The 17,202-nt window shown below is 42.5% G+C and overlaps 1 protein-coding gene across 1 annotated transcript; it reads right to left on the reverse strand.

Annotated features, from left to right (window-relative positions):
• Window positions 1-174: 174 nt before the first annotated feature.
• Window positions 175-13,369, reverse strand: emilin3b (elastin microfibril interfacer 3b). Its single transcript, XM_088368214.1, has 6 exons — window positions 12,829-13,369; window positions 4,805-4,927; window positions 3,523-3,842; window positions 3,090-3,436; window positions 2,668-3,015; window positions 175-2,458 (listed from the first exon to the last, which is right to left on the reverse strand). The coding sequence occupies exons 1-6, from the start codon at window positions 13,011-13,013 to the stop codon at window positions 1,316-1,318; spliced, it is 2,466 nt and encodes an 821-aa protein (XP_088224340.1). The 5' UTR covers window positions 13,014-13,369; the 3' UTR covers window positions 175-1,315.
• Between the last annotated feature and the right edge of the window lie 3,833 nt (window positions 13,370-17,202).

The following is a 17,202-nucleotide window of genomic DNA, read 5'->3' on the forward strand; positions in this document are numbered from 1 at the left end:
TATTTTTTACAATTTGTATCGGTAGTACGATTGACCGGCTATATCTCTGTAGCCATGTTTGTTAACTGTTCTGTGCATTGAACCTATTCCTGAGAACCAGCAGCCGTAGTCAATCCAAATCTTGGCTCATTATCCTGGTCATGGAACTGCCTGGAAATTGAGCTTCATGTTTTTGTTTTGTGAGTGGAAACAACATCCAAGGTCACTAAACCAGGTGTTAAGACTCGCTCTGTACTTTGATAAGCAACACAACTCTCATACGATCCACTGGTGCCTTGAAACGAGTACAGTACGTCCCATGACTATGTTTGTGACTCGACGGACGGACGAACGTAAAGTATCTCGTATCTCATGTAAAAACTTGCCAGTCGGACCCCTCGTATCTCAAGTCACCATGCTACTACTAATATGCATTCTAGTGGTCTATATTGTGGTACATACACACGTACATTCATAAATGCCGATCAATGAATACCCTGTTTCCATTCATGCAAAGAGATAATGCAAGACTATTTAGCGTTAACATTGCTCCTTAATAAAATCATAATAAGACATGGCAAAACATCCCATAACAAAACCTTAAAATCTAATATGAACCGAATTTCTGCTTTGTCCCTCAACTGTTGGCCTTGGGGATGGATAAAATTATAATGAGTTAAATAGCGTAACTACAGCCCACATTTTGCTTGCTGTTATTACCCTCATTAATCAGACAATAACACTTACACGCTTCAATGTTCGTAAAGCTGCACAACGCTGGGGAGTTTGGGATTTTATTTCTCAGACAATAATGAGTTGTCTCCCATCTTTATAGTACATTGCAGAAGTTCACTAAAGCCTTGAAGCAATCATAAACAAATTCATACAACTGCCACTGGAAAAAATGGATATTTTTAACGTGTACAATCAGATGTTTACAGATATGTAAATAGCAACCACACTGATATAAAGACCACACAATTGTCAACACAGCCGATATTGGGTGCAACTTATTAGTCCCAGGTTGCCCATTTTGTTTAGCATTCTCACACGTCTCATACAAACATATGATAACAATAGTTTGAACAATATGCACTTCATATAAGTTAAAATGATGAGAAACGTTGTAGCCAAATGCCCTGGAGATTAAAACATGGTCCAGCGCCACAGAAATCGGTATGTCTTGGAAATGTGTGTGCTTCTTCTCATAAGCAGGTCATCTGGAGGCACTGCAGAGGCAGGCTTACAAAAAATTGCTCTCACCGCTCCGATTATTTTGCATGTATGGGGAGAGGCAGAAAACATTGGTTCTTTTCAAGCCATTGTGGTTCAGATGCTACTGGTCTACTGTTGGGTTTGCTCCCTGCTTTGGCACATTGTCTCTGACTTCCCCTTTCAGCTCAGCTAGCTGCTCTGAATGGACGTCAACCGCACCGTTCACCTCAGCTAGGTAGGAGTCCGAGTGTCTCTCAAGTTCGGCCCTGATCCTCTCCAAGTGCTCAGCCAGCTCCCCTAAACTTCTGCACTGGCCCTCCACATGGCTCACTCTGCTATCAACGTCTTTCACCTCCTTCTGAACTTCTTTTGCCGTGGTCCGGCAGCCTTGAAGCCCGCCGGTGAGCTGTCTCTTCAAGGCCACGAGTTCTCCCTTCAGCTGGGCCAGACGCCTCTCTCCGGCCCCAAGGAGAGAGGCTTGGTGGCCCACTAGTTTGGTGATTCCCTGCACCTGGTTGACGAGCTGCTGTTCCCGCTCTTCCCATGTGGAATTGGCATGGCCCACTTCACTTGCTATCAAACGAATAGAGTCCTTTAGTCCCTTGAGAGTGCGGTTCACAGAGTTGATGTTGACCTTCAGAAGGGTGATCTCGCCATAGACGGACTGGCCTGCCTCTTCCTGGGCTATCCGCAAGAGTAGGTTCTTCAGTGTACTGTTCAGGTGGTCCAGCTGGTCTGAATGAAAGTCCAGACGATTTGTCATCTTATTCTCCATGTCCTCACACTCCCCCTCCGCTTCACTAACTCTGACACCCCCTGCTGGAGGAGTAGAAGGTGAGCAGGAGGTGCAGAGGAGCTCCAGGTCAACTAGGCGTTTTTCAATGCCGTCCAGATTTCCATGTAATCTTCTCCTCACAGACTCCATATCTGTTTCCCGTGGTGGCACCACCTGGCCCTCCAACAGCGCTGGTGCCGTGGCATTGCTCAGCTCCTCCACAGCCACAATCACCCTTTCCTCCAGGGTCTTCAACTTGTCCTCCAGCATGTTCTTGAAGCCATCTAGGCCACCGGGCAACCTCGACACGCCATCCGCTTCACTCACCGTGGAATTTAAGCGGCCTTCCAGGTCCACCAAGCGGGTCTCAATCAACGTCTCTACGTGGATGTTCTGCTCCCTGAGTGCTGATTGAAGCTGTCGCTGTGATTCTGTGAGACCTTTAACGGACTCCTCCAGGAGCAGCACACGCTGAGAGAGGCTGTTCACCTGCAATGATCAAACACTGTTTAGATTGTCAAAAACCTTTTGAATTTGCATCTAATATTTTTGTCTTGTCAAGAAAACAATTAAGGAATGTATATATTCTTTAATTATCAGATGTAACTCCAGTAAGGTATGTGGACATCCTGCACATAAAATCAAGGACATTCATATCAAACATTAATTTGGAATGTGACTATTTCTTTTTCCATTACCTGTCCACAGCAGCTCTCTGTGAGCGTTAGGCCTTGGATCTGAGCCTGCAAAGAGCCCAACTCCGCCCTCAGTCCAGTTTCTCTCCCATCAAGTGACTGCTGCATCTGCTCTTGGCCATCCATGTGCTCCCTGTGACACTGTCTCTGCACATCCCCGATCTTCTCCTCGCACTGGTTCTCAAGACGAGAGAGTCGCTGTTCAAATCCATCCAGGATCTCAGCCTGGATCCCAGCCAGCTTGTCCTGGAGGATGCTGTCCAGGTGAATTGAACCGGGCCCAGGGATGGGCCTGCCTCTTGCTCCTTCCAGCAGTCTCTTGAGCTGCCCGTCATGGCCCAAGACCATTCCCTAAAGAGGCATACATTTCAATGAGATCGAGGAAAGGTATAGTAATGTTAAACTATTCAACACGTGGCACGAACCTGAATCTCCTCTAAAATGTGAGTCTTGGCTCGTAGCTCATCTTTGACTTCTGTCACCCTCCCAGCAAGATCTCCAAATCCATTGAAGCTTTCCTCCCCTCCCAGTACGCCCGGAGTCCCTATTGGGAGCGTCCCAAATCCCATGGCCGAGTCCGGCCTGCGTGGCGTGCCGGGCAGCAGCGACACCAGGATCTTGTTGGTGTCTTCCCGAAGAGACGTGCGCAGTCGCTCCTCGAGGCCGGCCACCGCCCCATTGAGAGTGTTGAGACCCAAAGTGAGGCGCCGTAGATCGTCCTCCATGTGGTCCAAACGTTCGCCACTCACTCCAGAAATCCCAAATTTGTTACCTGTATTTCCATTCATGAAAGAACAGTAGACGAAAGTGGGTCAGATGCGAAAGCACAAACGTTATTTAATCCTTATTCATTCTCACCAGTATTTGGTTTTCCATTTCCGACAGGCAGCTGTCCACTGGGTATCGGTCTGTGATCATGTAGGTCGGGGTAAGGTTTGCCTGGCTCCAGCTGTGCTCCTCCAGGTTTCTGGTCAACGGGGACTCGAGGACCCTGGGGAACCCCCGTAATCCCAGGGCGATGGGGCAAAGCTGCTCCCTTGAAAGGAGGTGTCACGTCAGGCAGTGAGGTGGGTCCATCATAACAGTTGTCTCCAGAGTAACCGGGGCAACATCTCCACTCCAGCTCAGTCACCGTTTTATAACCCACTTTGTATGTTGGTTTGTGGAATGTCCTGTACCTAAAAGGAGAAACAAGTTCACCTTCAGGCATTATTTATGTTGTCTTGTCGTTTCAGACTACTAATTCAGTCTTTGTTTCAACTAATTATTGCAGGCGAGTCAGGGGAGGACAGAAAGACGAGAAGGGCATGGCAAAGATAACAGGATGTAGTCACTGTCTGTGGGATTAAACACGGATTAAGGGGGAGATCAAGAGATTAGTCAGAAGTGTAATGTAAATGATGTGGCTTTAGGACTAAGAGATTGAACCAGAGTCCTTATTGGAAGCTAGTGTTACCTTTTGTTAAGATTGAATTTCTTTTTGATCGTTTGATTTGGATTCAATATTGTCTTATCACACACTTGCACACACATATCCCCCCACACACACACTGATGTGAGTCATCTTTTTGGGAGGGAAAACCCACTCCTTTAATTTCCCCTGTGAGATACAGAATGTTATTACAAATGAGCCTTTTTGGGCAAAGTCTTACTCACGAACAATATGCATGCGGAGTCAGATACCGCTTTTCCTCCTAATTTATTCAATGTTGGTGTATATTATTTACAAACACTATATATATTATATTTTATATACATATATATTATGTATATTATATATGTATGCATATATGTATATATGTGTTTGTGTATATATATATATATATATATATATATATATATATATATATATATATATATATATATATATATATATATATATATATATATACACACACACTTGTAACTTGTCCCTTGTATATATAGGGACGAGTTGTATACAATTGAGACTAGCATTCAATAGTCCGTGAACTGTACAGTAGTCAATATTCCTCTGCCTTCTGAATAGTTTTTTGACAGCAGAGGGCAGCCTTGATGCAGTACAAACTCAAGCTTTTTTGTCACTCTCTCATGTAAGGTAATGGATGTAATGTTACTCAGCACATTTTTCTTTGACAGGGACATTTGCGTGTCAACGTACATGATAACAGGGCACTTCTGCCCCCAGATGCATTTGATTGTGTACTCAGCCTTGACGTATGTGGCGACTCCATCCTGCATCGTGCACGTGATGTTCCTCTGGACCACATAGGCACAGTGGTTTCTGCAGGGAGAGGAAAGGGAAATTGGAATTTAATATTCCATAATACGATTCATCCAAAAGTCTTTTTTCTTTTCCAGCTTTATGTGATGACAATATGTCTTCCTAGGTACATCTACAGTTCAGCTCTTAGACTAGTTAGATTTGTCCCACCACGGAGTCATTACCCGTAAAGTACTTCCAATAGTTTTTGTATCCTGCTGGACCGAAAACCTCTCCTTCCCTCGTCATTGCCAGAAGAGCGATTCCAACACCAAAATGATCCTCTGTGCAGCATCGGAAATTATTTGCTGCAATTTTGAGACTCTCATGTGAACACTTTCTCTCAGTCAATGGGGAGTATTTAGCAATACATGTGGCCCTTAATATTGCTCTGCAGCTGTTACAGAGCAGGAAGGCCGTGTTTTTGGAGGAGCAGAGAGGAACACGGGGGCCGAGCAGGCCCAACATGTTCTGAGTTAACAGGTTAAGAGGGGGAACAGGCAGGATTGCCTTTTACAATCTGCGAGAAAATTTTCCCTGCTAATCACTAACCGTGCTGACAGTGTTTGCGTGTCCTCAATTATCTCATGTGCAGAAAAAGGGGGCCTGGAGGGACAGCTGACATTGACCCATATCAATGACAAAACAATGCTTTATTATGATGCAAAGACACTGCCTTTGGAATCTCCTTCTTGTGCAAGATCTCATGATGGCCAGGAGTACTGTCATCGGAAGTATGTCCATGCAAATAGGTCAGCTGTCCATGTAGATTTACAGCAACAGGAAGCATTGTGATGTATGTGTGTGTGGTTGCGGGTTGACAAAATACCTCCCTGGGCTTACCGCTGATTAGGAGCAGGCGCAACATGTGCAAATGTTACTAAGTGTTACTCTTTGACTGTTTTCACACATCTGTCAAAGTGTTTCGCATCTGTGGGTGGTATTTTATTGTTGTGTCTTGTATAGAGGCCTTTACAACTTGATCATGCTGGAAGCGGGATCCCTCTCCAGGAATTTTTGTCAACTCTCGGTTTGGGAAGCCCTTTAAGGGGACTTTATGATTAGAGATATTTAAAGAAACTTGTCTTGCCCTAACATTTGCAGAAAGTTAGTTGCACTTGCACACACAGGTGTAAGCACACAATGTATTTTCATATCTCAGGACACACATGCTTTATTTCTACAAATAGCAAATCATTCTTAATGTTCTCAAACTAACTGCTTATTTTGTCTGGTTCGGTGAACAGGGAGAATAGATGACCTCCCTTATCCGGAATGATCTAAGATTAGATGTATATGAGGACAGATAGAAGCTAATTCCCTCTGGGAGCTATTTTCATACATGAGTTCAAAACTAATATATCTCAAGGAGACTGCTGTTCGAAAGTATATATGACATTTGCGTTTGTGATCATGGGTGACAAATGAGAATGAGAGGCCGCATATGATTATTCGATAAGCGTAAAAAACTAAGGCATGGAGAAGCTCTCAATTTATTGTCAGGGTCTGGCAGTGTGATGCGTAAGTGGGGGCGGGGGGGGGGGGGGGGGGGGCTTAGGTCAGGACGCTTGTCGAAAAAAGCTGTCAGTTCACCTAATAAATACTAAAAATAACTGCTGCTGTTTAGAAATGATCTAAACTGTCTACCGGGATCTTATTCCACTTCTCTCTTTGCCAGTAGTGACTGAACACACAAGAGATCCATTTGGGGAAAGTAGAAAGAAGGTAATTGATAATTTACTGTGTCTTTCAAGGAACACGTCAGATGAACAATCCGTCAGATGTAAAAGGGTCACTAGACTGTTGGAATTTGGCAGCTACTTCTTTTTCACAATTTATTATGCAATTGTTTAAGTGACAAAGTTGCTCAAATTATTTGGGGGGAAATCTTATTCATTATTTGCTCCCACTACATTAGACAAAGTTATAAAAAAGCTCAACAGTGAGCTGCTGTTCTCACCGCACTGTGACTCAGCAAACTGCACAAATATTAGTTGATTTTCACTGAGGATAAATAATATATGCACGTGAGTATTATCTGTCTACATGTTGTGTTGTGCACCCTTTTCGTTCAAACATTTGTCGCCACCAGGGTGATGTCTCACTCTGTGCTACAGTTTGTTTCTTGAAGATTTCATAAATGGGGTCACCCAAGGCCCCACTGTAGTCTTCAAGTCTGCCCATTTACAGCAGCACACAAGTTTTCAAGACTTAACATTTTGCGATTGTAGAAATGTGCCTGTACCTCTCATTATATTAAAAACACCAGGTCCGCATGCTATCAGAACCACCCAACTGACCTCATGGTAAAAGTAATTCTCAAGTGAATGAAACTGTCCTCCCAACCATGGCAGGCCATACTGGCTCCAACTCCAATCAACAAAAAAACACTCCTCGCCTCCCTCTGCCACGCCAGGAGAAACACGCTTCCCGGTTTCCCTCGTCTCCGAGGCCTACGCAAAAATATTGTCCTTCGTCACTTGTCTTTTTTTTTGCACCACGAGCCCCATCCCACTGTAAATATTTCCAGTCTAGCGTTACACTTGTAAGCTGGCTCCCATGGGGAGAGCTGAATTCCTATCTTGAATTTTCACGTGCAGTGTTTTTGGCAAATATTGCTGCTGGACCTCCTCCCCCTGCATGCCCCAAAACCACCCACCTTCCAAAGTCCGCCCCCCCTTTCCACACATTTCTGTAGTCCCTCCTAAAAATCTGCAGACAATCCTGTTTTGATTAGGGGCACATGCACATTGTCCCGACTTTACCAATGTTTGTCATTTTGCTCGTCTGATGACTTGAGATATTCTTGTCCTCTCGTTTATTTTCTTATGTTCTCTGAGCTGCTCCTTTCTTTGTGTTTTGACAGCTTGGCACCAAAGAGCCCACCTTCCTCATTATTGCCTCACCTCTCACCTGCAGGGTTCTTGACTCTGTGAATGAACCCTGACGCTTTATGACAGGAGTGGTCTGGATTGAAAACTAAATAAATCTTTAATGGTTCCTTAAACAATTAATAAGGAGCTGACTCTTGAGGTTCTTGATTAGAGTTAACACATTTCAGCCACCCAGTTTAAAGGCCAAGAGGATCATTTCGTCAACTGATTACACTTCAAGTCACTTGGGTGTCTTACATTTTTGGTTACATGCTCATAAAGACTGAGGGTCGGTTTGTACACCTTGTAACATCAAAGTTGTCCAGTGTATATTTATTTTCCTCTTTTTTCCATATGGTGTTTGGTTTACATAATTGCATTTGGTATGAGTCAGCAAAGCTTTTCTCTGTTTGAGCTTTCTGCTACTTTACAACATATGATGCTTAAACCACACACCATTGACTTTTTTCTTTATTATCCTCAGGCATTTGGCAAAGCAGATAATCTTCTTAGAGTAAGAATACTTCTCAGTGTTACTAGAAAAAAAAAGAGGTTACAAATTGGACTTGCTAATGAGGATTACTGCTTTTGTGTTGACTGTGGGAGTGTAACCAAAACCAGTGGAATGTCATGCTTTGAATTCTTCATTTGGTCCTGAATCAAGCAGGACAACTTTTGGAGATTGAAACTATAGTATTGCACAAAATATACGTATGATTTACTTGTATGAGCAATTCTATACAGTTCATTTCTTAAAAAAAAAAGATATTGTAACAATTTGCTTACATAGTTTAGCGTTGCTGATTGCTATGCAAATTGCTATGCTTTGTTTACTGTTCAACTTTTACATTTAAAAAAATATAGAATATAGAAAGACAGAGGGTCTCACTGCCTGTTTATAGGAAGTAACCTATTGCTCGCGCCAAAAAAGATGCAGTAGACGAAGCGTTTAGTTCAGACAATAATCAGCGCCAGACATTTTCAAAGTTGTTTTTATCTGCACTTTCCCACATATATTTGTAAAACTAGCCTCGTAGTGCTTCAGATAAATAAATAACTTGGCCACTTCTTTCATGTCGGTCACAGACTAAATTCAAAGATACAGTAAGCGGGTGAGGAGCTTAAGCCTAACAACTGCAGGGAGGGGGAAACATTCACCCAGCTCCGTTCAAAGGTAACAAAAACTTTCCTGGCCACATCAATGCAATGCATAGATCTGCACTTTAGCCCTTGTTTATTTATGTTAAGCTGAGCTATGATCCGCAGATTCATATTTAAAGGAAACATATGTGCCATTAGTAGGAACTCAGCCTATGGGCAACTTTCCCACACTCTTGCTGCTTTAAATAGCCTATTTGTCCCAGTGGCTTGAAATAAAAATTGATGAATCAGTAATCTAGTGTCATGTTGGCGTACGGGCATGACAGCATGTCCATCATCAGTTGTAAATTAACCGCAAAGCTCATTCAAATTCTAAAGATGTTATCAACACAGAGGGTGATGAAAGCAGAACATTTGATGAAATATAGCTGTGAGGTGACCTGGGAATTTTACTAACCAGCCTTTGTGACCTCTAGCTGGAAACTGACTCCATTCTTGCTCTCCAGTGGACACTCAACACAAACTTACATCTTCAACCAATAACCCTTGACCTTAGCCACCTATGGGTTGCCCCCCCCGGCCCCCGAGTTCTACCCTCTGGTCTCTGTCCCATATATCAATGAAAAGCCCTTGGCTAGATTTCTGATGGTGTGTGGCATCTGCTGGAATCCTAATTGATCTACACGGCCCACAAACCAGGCAGGGGACAATGTTCCACCTGTTGTTTATTTAGTCCTCCGCTGGTGTGTTGTCATGATGACAGATGAGCGGGATGTGCTGCATACTTTTCTTTTTCTTAGCCTCACTCTTCCTGTAAGTGGCTGTAATGATCTTTTTTAAGTTTACAGGGTCAGACATATTTAAATATATGTGACCATGGTCTTTTAATGGAACAATGTGACCAAGTAGTAACACACCACACTTTAACACACAATTGCATTGCCATACACTTTGACACGGGTTATTTTTTAATACTCTATCCTTTCCATTAGGGGCAACATGGCTGATTTATTTCTAGCGGTGGTGTTATTCTGTTGTGTCCTCGGGTCCAACTATGGTCAAGGTGGGTTAACACCTCTTTTATAACGGCTATAGTTAGACTTGCAAGCACATGTACAGGATTGTCACCCTCACGGCAAGCAATTACTGACTATTATAGATCAAAAAAAGTATCTATAAATTTAGGTTCATCTGTCAATCAAAAGTGGGTAGTGTCAAAAGGTACAAGGTAAAAATTGTAAGCCTTGCAGGCTCAATTAATGAGTCTATTTTGATCAGAGTTGAGTAATATTATTTTATGCTCTAGTGCAGGGGTCACAGACACAGTGTAGTCAGTTCCAAATGATCACATGAGTAGCCTGCAGGCCTTTTCTAAAATTGGCTTATAATTGATGGGACACTTTGTGAGGATTGTTGGGGAAGTGATCATCTGAAAAGGTAAAAACTGACAAGAGATATGTAAAAAATAAAGTGTTGCATATTGATCTTTTCTGTTTCTTATTTTTTGTCAAAAATCATTAAAATGATCAGTGTCTTCACAAGACAAGTCAAGTTGTAACAGAATAATATTAAAATTAATTTGATTATTTTTTTAGTTTTGGAAGTGTGTGGCAGACTGCGAGCCAATCAGTACCCAAACAGCTTCAAAAAGTTCATGACTCCTGCTGTAGATGATTATAATGATAAGTCTAATCGCTATATTAAAATTATAGCTCTATTTGAAATTGTTGAGGTCTGATCCCAGGATCCTGGGACGTGGAATGCCATCTCTCTGGCAACAAAGGAGCCAGGCTGAGAGTTGAGAGCACACTATCCAATTTGAGGTGAATATACAATGGTATCCTACTTTTTCATCTCGTAATTGTGGGAATTTCAAGCATGTCCATGTTCCTTACGACAAGAAAAGTACGGGCAAATATCTGTCTTGTGACCACTTAGCAAAGATTTGCGACCTTGAACGAACCCTGACGAGAATGTAACACTTGCCAGCCCTCAGTGAGTTGGGGCTGTAAATTAATATTGAAGTCCTGATCCCTTTGAGCAGCAAACAATTGCGAGTGTTTTTGGGAATGCTACATTCTCATCACTTTGTTCAAGGTTGCAAATGTTGGCCAAACGTTCACCCACAGTTTTGGTGATTTTTTTCAGGCGATCGTCTGTCATCTGTTTGACGAACATTTCCAGTGACGTTTGGACTCCACCAAGGTCGCCCTTTGTCACCAGTTAAATAATTAATTCATTTATGGACAGAATTTCTAGGCGCAGTTCGGTTTGACAGTGTTATGTCTCTCCTTTTTGCAGAAGATATGGTTCTGCTGACATCATCGAATCTGCATTTGTCATGGCGAAGAAGTAGCTGAGCTGAAACGGCAAGTTCTCGATTTCTTGATCGATCTATGTTCCAACCCTCACCACAACCTGTGGGTTGTGACTGAAAGAATAATGCTGAACTGGGTTTCTCTCCCCTAGAGATGGGGTCAGATGCTTGGTCATCTGGAAGGGGTTCTTGATGAGGTGGCATTGGCATCTGGTTGGATTGTCTCATGGACACCTCCATGGCGAGGTGTTCTGGGCACATCCCAATGTGAGGAAGACCCAAGACATTGGAGAGATTATACCTCTCAGCTGCCTCATGGCTGTCCTTGGAGGAGCTGGATGAGGTGGCTGGGAAGAGGAAAGTCTAGAGGTAAGGCTTCCCTGCTTAGATTGCTGGCTCAGTGACTTAACCAGATAAGCGGAAGAAAATGGATGGATGGAAATTGTTCAAACGCTAAAAGCATATAGAGAATAATTATGTATTTGGAGATGTGTAAAGGTTGTTGGCATCACTGTTTACGCTTGTTTGCGTTTGGAGTGTATTGTAGTATTCCACCTTTCGGAAGATCTACTGAATCATAATTTTTGGCTAATTGTTATTTAAGGACTTGTCAGGAGGCAAGTACACTACATATATTCACGGCTTTTTGGTTAATTGAGTATGTTTGTGATATTTGGTGACCGCAAGTTTTTTAGCACTTCAATACTGGATGGATTTCTCCAAGTTGAAATTTGGTTTGTTCTGAAAGGCATGGATGAAACCTAAGCATAATGACAATTAGATGCTGCTGACTTCAGGTTGTGGGATGCTGCATTGTCCCAATTTGCAAGAGGTGAGTGCACAAGGCAATATTTTAAGGCAGTTTGAGTGAAGCAGCAGGTAGCTGAGGAGCTGTCCAAAGCCATAACCATTCTCAGGGGAAGCCAAGCAAAAGAGACAGGAAGGGGGAGGAAAACAAAGCCAAACATAAGCTATCTCTATCCAGCAAAACATATATCACAGATCTGTTCCAGCTCACAACTGCATGACGTTCAAATTGACGTAATGGTTCTCTGCTCATGTGCTGCAACCGCCCAAAACACATCAGGCAGGAATACAAGGCATGTGACAAGAATGAGTTTTCGTCACCTCATTTAGAAGATGCAAGGCAACTATTGTAGGGACATTCGTAATGTGCACTCTCCTGATATTTCTATTGATTGCTTGCACCCCTCCTTTCTGGCACAGGGGTGCTCAGCTGTACTTTAAGAAGTCCATCTAATGGAGTGTCCCCAGACACCCACCCACCCAACACACACGCACACACACACACACACACACACACACACACACACACACACACACACACACACACACACACACGCAGAGTGAAGAATCACTTCAGATGTCATCAGCTCATGTGCCAGCAAGACCAAAACATGGGCTTTCTTTGCCATTGTTGCTCTTAAATATTGTTCCCCCCTCCCAAGTTCATCTGGTATTAGGTATGAAGTATTAAGAAAATAAAGGAGGACAAAAAAGAGCATCAATTCATGGTTAAATTACAAAGCTCTACTTTTGCAAAGAAATACTCAACGTTCTATTGTAAAGATGAATGACAATGACACCTATGTGTAAAGGCGAGCACTTACTTGTGTCTGGTCATAGGCTTGTTTGGAGTGTGCTGAGTGCTGAGTCCAGCCTTGAACATGTTGTATCTGTGTCCATAAAAAGGATTGACATGACCTCCGTAGAAAGTTCCTTTGCTGTCCACTACAAAGATTAACACTCCCAGGAGACAGACAGGCGTGAGCACCTGGTGCAACTTGACATTCATTGTTTTATCTTGCCTTACTATTAATCCCACAGTCTGGAAAAGAAGGTTGGTTGCAGAAGAAATGAAGGCTGACGAGTAAGAGCTTTTTAGGCTCCTCAGGGTGCTGTGCTGAAGTTCCTTAGACTTTGTGCAGTCTTTTTCAGTGCGCCCCGAAGGAGACGTGGAGTCCAAACAGATGTCACTCCAGCAGCATCTCGCCTGTGTCGCTTTCCGCTCGTACACTAACCCCACCGTGCACACATTGGACGGCTTGGGAAGGAAGGAGGCTTGTGGGGCTCAAGAGGGAGGAGGGAGAACAGCACAAAGGTGTGCTGGAGGAGGGCAGAGGAGAGAGATAGTGAGGGTGTCTCCAGAAAATGTTTGAGCTACACACTATACGCACACACACACATGTGCGTGTGTGTGTGGGGGGGGGGGGGGGGGGGGACTCGCAGTTGAGGCTCAGCCCTCCTTGTACACGGCACGATGCATGAATGAATGTGGGTGTACGCAAGAGGCAGCGTCTGAAGGGGGAAGGCAGACAGGCAGACCTCATTTGCATAACCCACCCCAAGTCCAGCTTGGCTTCACCACACCAGCAAGAGGAGGAGGAATTGATGTTTTATTCCATAGTTCTGTATTTACTGTATTTAACTTTTAGTGATGGCCCATTGCAACTCATCGGTCACAATTGTGATCAACAATGTGATGCATTTATCAATGCAAATACAAAAGTTCATCTATCCATCATACCCAACAAGAAAGGGTTTGAAATAAACAAAAAACACGGTAGCCTACCAAAAAAAAAAAAAAAAAAAAAGTCATAGAGCTAAGTGACATCAGAAGTCCTAATCCAGGTTAGGGTTATAAACAAAGGTTGAATTGGGGCAACTGTACTTATTATTTTTGAATTCATTTATTAAATACACCACCTGGAAAGCAGATTTGAATAAACCCATAATTAAAGGAAGGCAAAGGTATGTCATAACACATGGAATACTGTCCCTTTGTGAAACCAATTATAAAAATCTATCTGTAATAATCATAATCTTTAATCAGTGCGGTTATGTTTCAACCCAAATTTAGTTTGTACATTTTAAACAGATCTGTCCTGAGTTTCAGCTTTAATCTTTGAGTGACTATATACTAAGGTATACTTTGAGCAAAGCTCATTGGCCCATGAAGGAGCTCGATTCCACGGTTGAGTTCCTCAATCACGACTGTAAAGACTCTGTTTCCAATTGACGTCATGGTCTCATTATGGCACTAGTCTTTGCCAGGATATCTGGCTTCATTTGTGCACAGTGGCAGGAAGTAGAGACATGCCGTGGCAAGACAGGGAGCTCTGAAAATGTGACATCATTTGAAATATGAACATGCGAGTAATGACGAATGAAAGTAAATGAAAATCACTTTGAAAAATAAAATTATATTCATCAAAATCCCCCCCAAAAAAATATTCAACAGATTTGTTTGAGCATCTACATTTTCACAGCTACAGCATGTCATTCAAAAAAGCCAAGCTTTAAACTTGGGACTTTCACTGATGGAGGAAACGCTGACGATATTGCAAAAGAAGTCCAAGCCTGATTTAAAATAGGGAAAAAAAGCAAACTCTGAGAGGGTCAGAAGCAGGTGTCTGAAATGGCCTATTTGTTTGCACAGTTGGTTTAGCGGGTCGTTCTCACCTGGCTGCGGGTTGCGCTCCATTTAACCTGCTCTCTTTACTCTCCATTTACAGGTCAGCGTGAAAGGAAAACACAACATCAAAAGGGCACATCACATAAGTGGGTGAGTTTCCCCAAAGCATTTCATAAAAGCACTTAAAAACACAACTGGGGGATAAACCACTGAAAAGATTTTGGAGACTTTACATCCTTTCATCCACATTATGGGATTCCGTCGACTCCGATGCTGTTCATTTCCTCAGATTATGCTTTTTAAACTTCAAGAGCATATATGTGGAGCTTCTGGTCGTGTCTCGCGTCCTCCCGAAGATTCATTCTGACATTCGAGAAGCTGTGACAGTACCAGCACATAAGAAATGATTCCTTTGTAAAGTTTTCTTTTCTGGAAAACATTTTATAAGGAAATAACAAGGTTGCGGCCTACACTATGACACGGATGTGGTGTCCAGATGTGAAGGAAAGTATTCCAATATGGGAGTTAAATAATACAGCACATCAACTCGTCACTCAATAAATATTGCAAAAATGCCTTTTTGTTGATAGGTTGCTGCAGCCAAAGTGTTTTTTGTTTAAACCTTGTGCGTTAATGGCACATAAATTGTTGACCTAACCCTCCCATGACCCTTCATTGTTCACGGAGTGAGATTCTTGTTGGACTTTAACCGCAGAACATCCTCATTTTTAATGTAGGGCTCCTTTGAGTACAGTAACTTAGCAAGTACTATGTTAATGCCAAATTAAATTTACTTCTTAACAAGCGATTGGCAGTGGTGTGGCCTTTTGAGATGGATGATCCCAACATCACTGACTCCACAATCGGAACATCAGTCGGGAATAATGAGTCGATTAGTGTTGAGAGATCGTGATGAGTAATGGAAGGCTACTATTCGAGGCTGTCACAAAAATAAGAGCCGAGCCACTGTCACAGGAAGAAATAAAATAAGGTTGAACCACCGGATTTCTGCAAAGGTCAAAAGTTTCTTCCTGTCATGAAAACAGCTCCTTGTTTCCACAATGGGACCAGGAGGATATGAACTCATAAAGATGTAGGTGTGGGAATGGAATGGCATTTAAGAGTGAGCGCACACACACACACACACACACACACACACACATACACACACACACACGCACACACATACACGCACACACACACCAGTGACCACTTCATCTGTCTTGGTCCACATACGTTCTTCAGGATATCGCCATGTTGTTATCAGGTATGTGCCAGTGTTTACTGTGTCTGCTGCTCTTCAAATAGGAGCGTACGCAGGTCGACTGCACAACAAAGAGAAGGTTGTGCGTCTGTTATATCTGTGAAGTGCCTCGCTCAGTCCTCGTGGCCTCAGCAGCATCTTGACTGCGAAGACTTGGCAACTGTTGCTGCTCTAGTGTGACACGGAAACAATCCAGAAACCTTCCGGACATTCATAAATATAAAGTCTGAATACTTGCTGTTGTCTTCCAAAGAAAAAAACAGTCTGAATATCGCATTTAAATGAGGGACTTTGATTCTCAAAGCTAAGTGTGGTACTCATACAACTCGTGGTACGCAGAAAACCACTGAATTAAATACAAATAAATGCATAACATTTTAAACATAAAATACAATCAAAGAAATTCAATAGACAGATATTTCATTCATCCATTTCTTCATTCATTTAATTATAACTCAATTGAAACACAATATATACACATATGAAGACAAACGCACTAATTAAAGTTGCAAAAGTCCTGGAAAAAATAAATATAAAAAATAGAGACAGTCTTGTTATTGAATTACATATCATTTTTAGACTTGTAACAAAAGCGGCCATTGTAAGACATAGTACCAAATTGACATCATCATTCCTCCACGTTAATCTCTATATCAACGGAAATTCAATACAGATTGAAAATGTTAAGCAGTCGCCGTGTATTAACAGAATTGATCTAACTACATGAGCAAAATAACAGCGCTGTTCTCCAACAGCAGCCGCTTTATGCGGCCTATATGATTTAGGGGTCATATGAAGCATGAGCTCATAGCCACTTATTCACGCTTTGCCAAATGCGGTTGGTGCAACACGAAATTACATTGGCGCTGTAATCAATGCTGGCGCTCGGCATCCAACGCACAGGCATCGCTCTCCTCAAGTGGCTTCAATAGTCTGCATCCATGCACTCTCCACATCTGCTTTACATCTCAGCAAAACCACCAGCAACAGCACCCACAGCAGATCAGTCATTACACACACACACACACACACGCAAGCACACACGCACACACACACACACACACACACACACACACAAAACCTTTATTTGATTTTCTGGAATCCCATAGTGGTGCCTTAAGATATGACTTTAATTAACTCCGTGACCACGCTCAAAAAACACCCATATCTCAAATCATCTTGGGAAATGCTATTAAATGGTGTTTTTGTTTTTTAATTAGGAAAGATATCACGCAATAATATTGTACTTTGTGAAAGTATAACATAATAACAATATAGAACTTAAAATATTGTGTATGATGATTA

This window comes from Syngnathus floridae, chromosome 2 (genome assembly GCF_059516105.1).
Source record: "Syngnathus floridae isolate MCC-2025c chromosome 2, RoL_Sflo_1.0, whole genome shotgun sequence".
Lineage (NCBI taxonomy): Eukaryota > Metazoa > Chordata > Actinopteri > Syngnathiformes > Syngnathidae > Syngnathus > Syngnathus floridae.